Raw genomic sequence first — 12,644 nt, forward strand, 5'->3', positions numbered from 1 at the left:
AAGAGTCACAGTTTTGAAAGATCCAAGAAGTTGAATGGGACTTTTCTAGGTTGTCTCCATGGGTGCAATTGAGACCAGTGAGTAAAAGCTCTGGAAGACAGGCTCCAGCTCAATGCCAGGAAGAACTTCCCAACAGTTTGATGATTCCAAAAATGGAATGACTTACCATTGAGTGTCAAGGATGATATAGGTAAAGGCATTAAATGACAGATTAAAGCAAAGGCTGGATAGTCATCATAGATACAGTACTGAGCACTGGAAGTTTAGAAAACCCTCTCTGACCCAGGGTCTAAATTCTTCACTTGCACTTACAGTTCTGTCCTTGGATAAGTTAGGAATTCTGTCTGCTTTCTTATTAGAGAAAAATGGGTTAAAGTAACAGTTTTACTACATAAAGTCATGCCTATTTCATAGTATGAGCACAGACTTAGGCACACAGTAAGAATTTAATACATGCTAATTAACTGTCAGATTTTGTCTGAGATTACTTTCAATCTGAAAATTCTCTGATTCTTTCTCATATCTTTTCTTCAACCACTCTCATTTAGCCAAGCAGAAGAAGAGGAAAAGAAAAAGAGGGAAAGTTTGTCAAGAAATAAAAGACAATCTGAATCCTTTGAGGTGAGCTACCCTTTTGAATAAGTCAGAGGCATATGAACCTGGGGATGAGGAGGTGGCATTGGGAAAACGTGAATTCCCTGAAACCCTATGAAACCTTTGTATAGCTGTTGTTTTCCTGTGTTTGCATCTGTGTGTGTACAAATGTGATTTTCTTGCTTGAGGATCCATTGATAGTATCGCTTAAAAGTTGAGAAGTATCCTAAAATAGGCCAACATTTGACCTCCAGTTTAAAAAATAAAAGGCTAAATTTCATTCAATCTTGGAATCAGATCTAAACTTTGTTTAACACCTCCAACTTTCCTCCTTGGTTTCTTTAGAAGATATGTAGTGAATACCGCAAATCCTGGAAGAATGGACAACTTTTTTGCACCAGAGAGGAAGAACCCATTCTGGGCCCAGATGGGAAAATGCATGGCAACACCTGCTCCATGTGTCAGGTCTTCTTGTAAGTAGAGTCACAGCCCAGCTGTCCTCTCTGCTTCCTTTTATGTTCAACTTGGAGAGGAACTACTTCTCTAGGGAACTACAAGAATTAAAACATAGTTGAAGAAACTGCCTCATTGGAGAAACATATAAAAACCATGTCCTTACACTTAGACCAGGGAAGAGTCACAGTTTTGAAAGATCCAAGAAGTTAAAGGAGACTTTTCTAGGTTGTCTTCATGGGTGCAATTGAGACCAGTGGGTGAAAGCTCTGGAAGACAGGCTCCAGCTCAATGCCAGGAAGAACTTCCCAACAGTTTGATGATTCCAAAAATGGAATGACTTACCATTGAGTGTCAAGGATGATATAGGTAAAGGCATTAAATGACAGATTAAAGCAAAGGCTGCATAGTCATCATAGATACAGTACTGAGCACTGGAAGTTTAGAAAACCCTCTCTGACCCAGGGTCTAAATTCTTCACTTGCACTTACAGTTCTGTCCTTGGATAAGTTAGGAATTCTGTCTGCTTTCTTATTAGAAAAAAATGGGTTAAAGTAACAGTTTTACTACATAAAGTCATGCCTATTTCATAGTATGAGCACAGACTTAGGCACACAGTAAGAATTTAATACATGCTAATTAACTGTCAGATTTTGTCTGAGATTACTTTCAATCTGAAAATTCTCTGATTCTTTCTCATATCTTTTCTTCAACCACTCTCATTTAGCCAAGCAGAAGAAGAGGAAAAGAAAAAGAGGGAAAGTTTGTCAAGAAATAAAAGACAATCTGATTCCTTTGAGGTGAGCTACCCTTTTGAATAAGTCAGAGGCATATGAACCTGGGGATGAGGAGGTGGCATTGGGAAAACGTGAATTCCCTGAAACCCTATGAAACCTTTGTATAGCTGTTGTTTTCCTGTGTTTGCATCTGTGTGTGTACAAATGTGATTTTCTTGCTTGAGGATCCATTGATAGTATCCCTTAAAAGTTGAGAAGTATCCTAAAATAGGCCAACAGTTGACCTCCAGTTTAAAAAATAAAAGGCTAAATTTCATTCAATCTTGGAATCAGATCTAAACTTTGTTTAACACCTCCAACTTTCCTCCTTGGTTTCTTTAGAAGATATGTAGTGAATACCGCAAATCCTGGAAGAATGGACAACTTTTTTGCACCAGAGAGGAAGAACCCATTCTGGGCCCAGATGGGAAAATGCATGGCAACACCTGCTCCATGTGTCAGGCCTTCTTGTAAGTAGAGTCACAGCCTAGCTGTCCTCTCTGCTTCCTTTGATGTTCAACTTGGAGAGGAACTACTTCTCTAGGGAACTACAAGAATTAAAACATAGTTGAAGAAACTGCCTCATTGGAGAAACATATAAAAACCATGTCCTTACACTTAGACCAGGGAAGAGTCACAGTTTTGAAAGATCCAAGAAGTTGAATGGGACTTTTCTAGGTTGTCTCCATGGGTGCAATTGAGACCAGTGAGTAAAAGCTCTGGAAGACAGGCTCCAGCTCAATGCCAGGAAGAACTTCCCAACAGTTTGATGATTCCAAAAATGGAATGACTTACCATTGAGTGTCAAGGATGATATAGGTAAAGGCATTAAATGACAGATTAAAGCAAAGGCTGGATAGTCATCATAGATACAGTACTGAGCACTGGAAGTTTAGAAAACCCTCTCTGACCCAGGGTCTAAATTCTTCACTTGCACTTACAGTTCTGTCCTTGGATAAGTTAGGAATTCTGTCTGCTTTCTTATTAGAAAAAAATGGGTTAAAGTAACAGTTTTACTACATAAAGTCATGCCTATTTCATAGTATGAGCACAGACTTAGGCACACAGTAAGAATTTAATACATGCTAATTAACTGTCAGATTTTGTCTCAGATTACTTTCAATCTGAAAATTCTCTGATTCTTTCTCATATCTTTTCTTCAACCACTCTCATTTAGCCAAGCAGAAGAAGAGGAAAAGAAAAAGAGGGAAAGTTTGTCAAGAAATAAAAGACAATCTGATTCCTTTGAGGTGAGCTACCCTTTTGAATAAGTCAGAGGCATATGAACCTGGGGATGAGGAGGTGGCCTTGGGAAAACGTGAATTCCCTGAAACCCTATGAAACCTTTGTACAGCTGTTTTGTGTGTTTGCATCTGTGCATGTACAGATGTGATTTTCTTGCTTGAGGATCCATTGATAGTATCGCTCAAAAATATCCATGCCTTCAAAGTTGAGAAGTATCCTAAAATAGGCCAACATTTGACCTCCAGTTTAAAAAATAAAGACTAAATTTCACTCACTCTTGAAATCAGATATAAATTGTGTTTAACACCTCCAACTTTCCTCCTTGATTTCTATAGAAGATATGTAGTGAATACCGCAAATCCTGGAAGAATGGACAACTTATTTGCACCAGAGAGAATGACCCCATTCGGGGCCCAGATGGGAAAATGCATGGCAACACCTGCTCCATGTGTCAGGCCTTCTTGTGAGTAGAGCATCGCCAGGGAGCTTGGGAAATGCTTTGGGAAAACTGTTTTAATGGAAAAAATGCACTTTCTTCTTCAATGTAGAATTCAGTTTGAATGCCATATTTAAAAGTACTAGCAAATTGTAACAGCAAATGGAGAACTTTCAGACTATAAGTGCATAAGAGATACAGCATAAGCAAGATGTAAAAGTGAACTAGTGTGTGATCTTATTTATATAAGTCATCTCAAATATCAAACTTACAGAAGTAGAGAAGACCGGGGTGGGGAAGAATGGGTGTTGGGAATGAGGAAATCTCAACTAAAAGACCCGATTTCAATTAACAGGCATACTTTTTGAGAACTTTTGCACAATATGGAGAGTGTAGTTAATATGTATTTCAAAAGAGCTAAAAGAGTACATTTTAAATATTCTAATCACAGAGAAATAAATATATGAGGTGATTATGTTTCTTAGACTGATTTAATGATTGTACATGTATATCCATATAAAAATATCACATTATCTTCATAAATATAAATTATTTGTCAATTAAAACAATTTTTCAAAAAAGAGATGCAGAGTGGTATCTGATAAGGCATTTCAGAAGTTATCTAAAATTTCCTATCCAGATTAGAGAGTATCTATGACAATCATACTAATTATTTTCAGTCTCTGAAATATTATTAGTCAAACTAAGAAAATACATGATATTACAGGTAAAGTATCATTGTAATATATAGAAATTTTATGAGTTTTTTTTTCTTTTGCTCACTATTTTTCTTCCCACTCATTCTGTGTGAATTTAGGGACTAGAACTAAAATGGATAAGAGGTATAGAGTAAAGATTTGAGTTTAACATGAATAATAACATAAAGATAATGACTTAAGGATTATTATTTCCATGTGTAGAAGTCAGTTACCTATTTTAGGGAACCTGAAGTTTGACTGTGAAATAAGTGAAATGATATGAACCCTTAAGCAAGAATCTACAATTTCCCAAACTCATTTTTTGACAAAAAGTATTTAACAATTTAATTTCTTGGCAGGTATTTGGTTACTCAGTTTTCTCTGTTGGGGCCAGTATAATTCATCAGATTTCTCCCATAATGTTAGAGCAATTGAACTCTAAAAATCTTTTCTATTTGGAAAGTCAATACGATGATGACTTCGGTATCATAATAAGCATTTATTGAATAGATGTAATTGGCTGGTATGTGATAATAGTTGCCACATAATCTCATAATATATTCATCATAATCATATGAAATAGGTACTATATTGTCACAAGTTACAGATGAAAAGACAAAGGTCCAGTGAAGTTGAGAATGGCAGAAAATCAGCTGAGGTTATGTTCCATGTTGGTAAAGAAAATTATAACATGCTTCTCACTGTAGTGTAGACAGGACGTAATCTCTTATCAAGGCTTTACCAACTACTGGTGATATATTTACCTATTCATAGGCTTGTTTCAATCTGTTTTTCTTTTCCTCTGCAATCACTTTTCAAAGACAAGGAAATAATTCTGCCACCTAGTGGTCAGTTCTGCCTTTTCTGATCATTCTTCATTAAAATATTTAGACAACTTGGATATGTTTAGGTCAGTTTTCACATAAAGAAGTATGAAAATCTCACATTTTAAACCTATTTTAATAAATACAATAAATACAAAAATTCTCCAATAAATACAAAATCTCTATTCAAAAACACTTTTATTACCCATATTTTGTGGATATGCTAACAAAGGTTACTGAGTTTCTTGATGATCTTTTTTCCTCCATTGTCACTTTTTGCAGTTTTTCATACCATGTGAAAATAATCTTTTCATCTTTTAAAAATGTTTTAATTTGATGGATAGTCAAATCTTGTATTGATTAGAAATCATTAAAACATTTTAACAAATTATGCAATTTTTTTTCTGTATACAGCAGAATTTGTTTGTGTCATATACCAGCCATGCTATAGGTCCAACCACTAAATTCAGTTTGCAACACTAGTAATTGTCTAACATAGAAAGATCTATTGCTCTCACTTCATTTTATCATATGCTTATTTTTGGAATGTTTACTTACAATGATGATAATGCTGATGATATCAGTCCCTTATATCATTTATGCTAATCACTGCATAAATCACTACATATGATGTAAGAATTACTATTCTAGTGACTTTATATGTACCAACTCATTTAATACTCCAAACATTCCTATGAGAAAGGTATTCTTATTACCTGTCCTATACCTCTATTGCCTCTTCGTTTATAAACAAGGAAGGCATAGGGAGACTAAGGTGCATCTCATTCTCCTTGGATGATCTCATTCCAGAGTATTTCCCCTGTAGCCACTCTGCTCTACTGCCACCCAAACCAAATATTACCACTTTATAAAAGTGACCACAGAAGCAAATCAGAGAGTATTATTGCAGTGCACATGCTGGGAAGTTAAATGGATTACTCATTGATAGAGGGACTTCCTCTTGCACACTTTTATCTTGAGGTGTGGTGAACATTTCTAGTTCATTATAAATAAAAGGACAAAGTACTATGGATGGATCTTGAGAATAGACAAAGCAATGGATTATCAATCTATGAATTAGTTATGAATGTGAAAGGTCTGCTCTCCTGGAATAAGATCCATTTCTTCTCTCTCTCTTTTTTTCCCATCCCTTGTAGTAAACAAGAAGAAAAAGGAAAAGCAAAAGATAAAAGGGAAGCTGCAAAGGTAATTTTCTCAGAAATGTTGATTCTGTGCATTGGCAATTTTTCTTTACAGTAACATTCTAGTTATCTCATTATCGTAAATTGTTTCTGTTTGTTTCATGTCTGAAATAAACTAAGAAAACTTCTTATCCTTTAAAAAAAGAAAGAGAAGTTTTTATGAAATTTTTCTAATACAAATTTTACTTCATAATTATTCAAATTTTGAGGTTCATTTTTATTAAAAAAAATGAGTATTCAAAGGTTAGAGGGAGACCTAAACCCCAAACTGATAACAATGTCCTAAGTAAGAATGGTGAAGTGACCTTAGAACCATTCACAGACATTCACTCCTACAGCAGCAACAGAGAGAATAACACAGAGACTGTAGACAGCACACCTACCAGGGACCTCAATATAGATCATGTTCATACCTTCACAGAATTGTGAAGCCTAGAAGAGCAATAACAGAGAATGTACTCCATATACACTGCTGCATACAATATATCTGACCCACTGGATGGACCCCACTATTGTGAGATCTACAGAGAAAGTGGGATCCTCAAGCAGTAACACAATAAAGTGTCAAGATACACTATCAACACAGAAACAATAAGGAATCTATGCTACAAACCCCCTTGGAAATATATTCATAATAACATGATGCTCTGGAACATTTCATCAAGAGAGAGCTATGCCCTAAAAGGGCCTTCACATAATAGTGGAAGAGAAATCCATCCCAACAGATGCACAAATACCAACTTAGGAATATAAGAATTATGGAAATGAAACAAAACAAGAGAATGTGTCACCATAAGGCTCACAATTCACCAGTAACTTATTCCAAAGATTGAGTGGATGAAACAGAAGATAAATAATTTAAAGAATGATTATAAAAGTGACCAATGAAACAGAGAACGCAGAAAATTGTGTGAAAAAAAAATAAGGAAATAAATATAGGATATAAATGAGAAATTCAGTTAAGAAATAGAAATATTGACCAAGACCTGAACAGATATCTTAGAAATGAAAGGCACAATCAATGAAATAAAAAATCCAGTTGAAAGTCTCTTCAACAGATTAGACCAGGTTGAAGACAGAATCTCAGTTTGAAGACAAGTTGGCTGACTTTGAATATACAGATAAAATTACAACAACAGGATGGTGGGAAGATGGCAGAATAGATGAAGTCCTGTTTCTGGCTGTTCTGTGGCAAGAAATGAAGAAAGCAGACAGGCAGCTTCTCCACAAGGTCTCTCCTAGACGGAATACAACATCTCAGAGAGTATAAGAAGACCCCTATACAGCAGATTCTCACAGAAATCACCAGTGCTGGGACCACCAGTGCAGAAATCAGAGCCTCTGCGCTCGAGTAAGTCTCTGGACTCTGGACCCAAAGCCTGCAGTTCTAGCAGCATGACTCACCAGCAGCTTAGCAGAACCAACTATCACCACCTCTGCAGAACTCCAGACTGCACTCTGCTCCCACGCAGGTCACTCTGCTGCTACCTATCCACAGCACAAGGCCATCGCCCACCTCCCCCCACATCACCAGACACCCTTGCACTGGAAGCAGTCCAACTCCATGTTGGAAAACCTTCCTCAGCATTTTGTAATAGGTGTGGGTATCAGATTGGTTCCCTATTTGAACAGGTACCTGATATCCAATCCATCCCCCTCCCCAGTGCCGATAACTCTGGACAGTGGCCACCTTTCACAAACACAGCTCTCAGTTGGACAGGAGTGCGGTGTGACCAGGGCGCCAGCCACCTGGTGTGAGCTTGGGGGTGAGAGGTCCACAGTTGGGATCTGATAAGAGAGGGGAGGGGGCTAAAGTCTAGAGCATGAGCAACATAAAAAGGGAAGAAAGTACCACAAACAAATCAAAACAACATATCATCATTAGAAGCATTGGCAACTACAGCATAAAAATTGACAGAGAAAGATTTCAGGATATACATGGTAAAAATGATTTGGGATTTCAAAGAAGACATAAGAAAACAAATACAGGCAGTTAAAGCTACATAAACAATTGCAAGAAGCAAAAGATCACCTCAAAAGGGAGAGGTTAAAAAAACAGAAATACTTGAAATGAAAGAAATAATAAACCAAATAAAAAACTCAAATTAAAGCATTTCCAACAGAGTAGACCACTTAGAAGACCATATACTATGCCACAAAGCAACTCTTAGCAAGTACACAAAAGTAGAAATACTACCATGCATTTTATCAGATCATAATGGAATGAAATTGGAAATCAACGACAAAATAAAAAATAAAAATTTCTCCATTACCTTGAGACTAAACAATATGCTACTGAATCAACAATGGGTCACAGAAGACATTAAGGAGGAGATTTAAAAATTCTTAGCAGTAAATGAGAACATAGACACAACATATCAAAATCTCTGAGACACTATGAAAGCAGTACTAAGAGGAAAATTCATTGCATGGAGTTTATTCCTTAAAAGAAGAAAAAGTCAACAATAAATGACCTTACACTACATCTTAAAGCCCGAGAAAAAGAAGAAAAAACAGCAAAAGCAGTAGAAAGCAAGAAATAATTAAAATTAGAGCCAAAATCAATAAAAATGAAACAATAAATAATTTTAAAAATTGATAAAACAATTTATTTATTGAAAAAATAAATGAAATTGACATACCCTTAGCCATGCAAATGAAGAGAAGGATCGAGAGACCTCAAATTACCAGCATATGTGATGAAAAAGGTAATATCACAACAGACACTACAGAAATACAGAAGATAATTAGAAATTATTTTGAAATCTTATTCTCCAATAAAATAGAAGATATTGAAGGCATCGACAAAATTCTTAAATCATATGATTTGTCCACATTGAGTCAGGAAGATATACACAATTTAAACAGAGCAATTTCAAGTGAGGAAATAGAAGAAGCCATCAGAAGCTTACCAACCAAGAAAAGCCCTGGGACTGGATGGATACACAGCTGAGTTCTACAAGACCTTTAAAGAAGAACCAATACTTTTCAATTTATTTCAGGAAATAGAAAAAGAGGCAGTAATTCCAAACTCATTCTATGAGGCCAATATCACCTGATCCTAAAACCAGGCAAAGACACATCAAAGAAAGAAAACTTCAGACCAATATCACTAATTAACATAGATGCAAATTTCTCAATAAAATTCTGGCAAATCGAATTAAAAAGCATATCAAAAGATTGTGCATTATGATCAAGTGGGATTCATCCCAGGGATTCAAGGTTGGTTCAACATACGGAAATCAATATATGTAATTCATCATGTCAATAGACTTAAAGATAAGAATCATATGATCATCTTAATAGATGCAGAAAAAGCATTTGACAAAATAAAGCACGGCTTTATGTTCAAAACACTAGAAAAAACTAGGGATAACATGAACATATCTCAACATCATAAAGGCTATCTCCGCTAAGCCTCAGGCCAGCATCATTCTAAACAGAGAAAAATTGAAAGCATTCCCTCTAAAAACTGGAACAAGACAGGGATGCTGTCTTTCACCACTTCTATTCAACATAGTTCTTGAAACACTGGCCAGAGCAATTAGACAGACTAAAGAAATAAAAGGGATATGTATAGGAAAAGAAGAACTTAAATTAGTACTATTTTCTGATGATATGATTCTATACCTAGAAGACCCAAAAAATTTTTCACCAGAAAACTTCTAGAACTAATAAATGAATTCAGCAAAGTAGCAGGATATAAAATCAACAACTATAAATCAAAGTCATTTCTATATCAGTGACAAATCCTATGAGAAGGAAATGAGGAAAACTGCCCCATTCACAATAACCTTAAAAAAAAGATACTTGGGAATCAACTTAATGAAAGAGGAGAAAGAGCTATACAATGAAAACTACAGAATCCTAAAGAGAGAAATCAAAGAAGACTTTAGAAGATGGAAAGATCTACCTTACTCTTGAATAAGCAGAATTGATATTATCAAAATAACCATATGACCAAAAGCACTGTACAGATTTAATGCAATTCTGATCAAAATACCAATGACATTCCTCATAGAAATAGAAAAGGCAATCTTGGAATTCATCTGGAAAAATAAGAGACCCAAAATAGCTAAAGCAATCCTTTTTTAGGAAGAACAAAGCAGGTGGCATTGCCACACCAGACCTTAAACTATACTACACAGCAATACTAACAAAAATAGCATGGTACTGGCACCAAAACAGGTTGGTAGACCAATATTACAGTATAGAGGACACAGAGACTAACCCACAAAATTACAACTATCTTATATTACACAAAGGTGCCAAAAGCATGCGCTGAAGAAAAGATAGCATCTTCGACAAATGGTGCTGGGAAAACTAGAAATCCATATGAAACAACATGAAATTAAACCCATATCTCCTACTATGCACAAAATTGAACTCAAAATGGATCAAGGGCCTAGAAATTAAACCATAGACTCTGCTTCTAATAGAAGAAAAAGTGGGCCCTAATCTCTCATCATGTGGGATTAGGCCCCAACTTTGTTAATAAGACTCCTATAGCACAAGAATTTAAACCAAGAATCAATAAATAAGATGGAATCAAACTAAAAAGTTTCTTCTCAGCAAAAGAAACAATCTGTGAGGTGAATAGAGAGCCTACATCCTGGGAGCAAATTTTTACCCCTCACACATCAGATAGAGCACTAATCTCTAGGGTATATAAAGAACTCAAAAAGTTAAGTACTGAAAAATAAATAACCCAATCAACAAATGGGCCAAGGACCAGAATAGACACTTCTCAGAAGTGGATATACAATCAATCAACAAATATGTGAAAAAATGTTCATCATCTCTAGGAATCAGAGAAATGCAAATCAAAACTAGTCTAAGATATCTCACTCCAGTCAGAATGGCAGCTATTATGAAGACAAACAACAATAAGTGTTGGCAAGGATATGGGTCATACATTTCTGGTGGGACTGCAGATTGGTGCAGCCAATATAGAAAGCAGTATGAAGATTCCTTGGAAATCTGGGAATGGAACCACCATACGACCCCAGCTATTCCTCTCCTCAGGACTTAAAAAACAGCATACTATAGGGACATAGCCACATCAATGTTTATAGCAGCACAATTCACAATAGCTAAACTGTGGAGCCAACCTAGATGCCCTTCAGTGGATGAATGGATAAAAAAATGTGGCATATATACACAATGGAATTTTACTCAGCAATAAAAGACAATAAAATCATGGCATTTTCAGGTAAATGGAAGATATTGGAGAAGATAATGCTAAGTGAAATTAGCCAGGCCCCAAAAAACAAATGCTGAATGTTTTCTCTGATATAAGGAGGCTAACTCATAGTGGGGTAGTAAGGCGGAGCATGGGAGGAATAGATGGATTTTAGATAGGGAAGAGGGGTGGGAGGGAAAAGGAGGAGGCAAGGGATTAGCAAGGGCTATGGAATGTGATGGACAGCATTATCCAAACTACATGTATGAAAACATGAAGTGGGTGTCAACTTACAAACAGAGATATGAAAATTGTATATATGTGTAATAAGAATTATAATGCAAAAAAGTGCATGTATAAAGACATGAATTGCAGTGAACATACTTGATATACAAAGATATGAAAAGTTGTGCTCTATATGTGTAATAAGAATTGTGATGCATTCCACTGTCCTGTATTTAAAAAAAATCAATTAAGAAAGAAAAATTAAAACAATAGATAAGAAACTATGATTAGGTACATAACTCTGGGACAATATTAAGAAACCAAACTTAAGAATAATTGGCATTCAAGAAGGAGTGGAAATTCAGACTAATGGCATTAATTACCTTTCCACTGAAATAATAGCAGAAAACTTTTCTGAATCTTGGGAATGAGAAGGACATCTATATACGGGAAGCACTTAGAACCCACAATAAACAAGCTTGCTGGTTTCACACAGTAATCTTATACACAATTTGCCTTTAATTCTATTTTTAAAGAACTACTACAAAAGTCTGAACCTAACCATTAGTTGGGAAAAGTTGATATCAACTCTTTTTTAATAACTATGTTTTTGTTAGCTACAAGGGTTTCTTATCAGTAATTTAAAACTAAAAATCTGTTTCATCTATTATATTTGATGATTTTCCAAGGCCTCTTTGATATTCCCAATGTTCCTCACCCTTTTTCTCCTTCTCTCCTCTCCTATTGTACCCTCCTGATTTAAATCCTCATTCCCCATCCCTGGACATCTCTAGGAAAGATGTCACTTTCTCCAGGGATCATATTTTTCTGCTCACATCTATAAAGATGAGCATGCTTGTTTTTCCTCTTCTTGGCTTGCTAAAGACAAACCTTGTCTCAGCAATTCTCTCTCACCTCTAGGAAGGCTTCCCTATAGGCCCATTGACTCTCCTCACCATGGTTTTTCATAACTCTTACAGATAAATTAAAATATACGTCACGACACAAA

At 35.7% G+C, this 12,644-nt stretch overlaps 1 protein-coding gene across 1 annotated transcript in view; it reads left to right on the forward strand.

Moving 5' to 3' along the window:
- Window positions 1-12,644, forward strand: part of Spink5 (serine peptidase inhibitor Kazal type 5) — a 93,251-nt gene that overhangs the window by 40,853 nt on the left and 39,754 nt on the right. The window contains exons 14-16 of the mRNA XM_078047399.1: window positions 549-621; window positions 3,404-3,531; window positions 6,184-6,232. Coding sequence (XP_077903525.1) covers window positions 549-621; window positions 3,404-3,531; window positions 6,184-6,232 — 250 coding nt within the window. The remainder of the gene's footprint in view (window positions 1-548; window positions 622-3,403; window positions 3,532-6,183; window positions 6,233-12,644) is intronic.

Source organism: Ictidomys tridecemlineatus, chromosome 1, assembly GCF_052094955.1.
Source record: "Ictidomys tridecemlineatus isolate mIctTri1 chromosome 1, mIctTri1.hap1, whole genome shotgun sequence".
NCBI lineage: Eukaryota > Metazoa > Chordata > Mammalia > Rodentia > Sciuridae > Ictidomys > Ictidomys tridecemlineatus.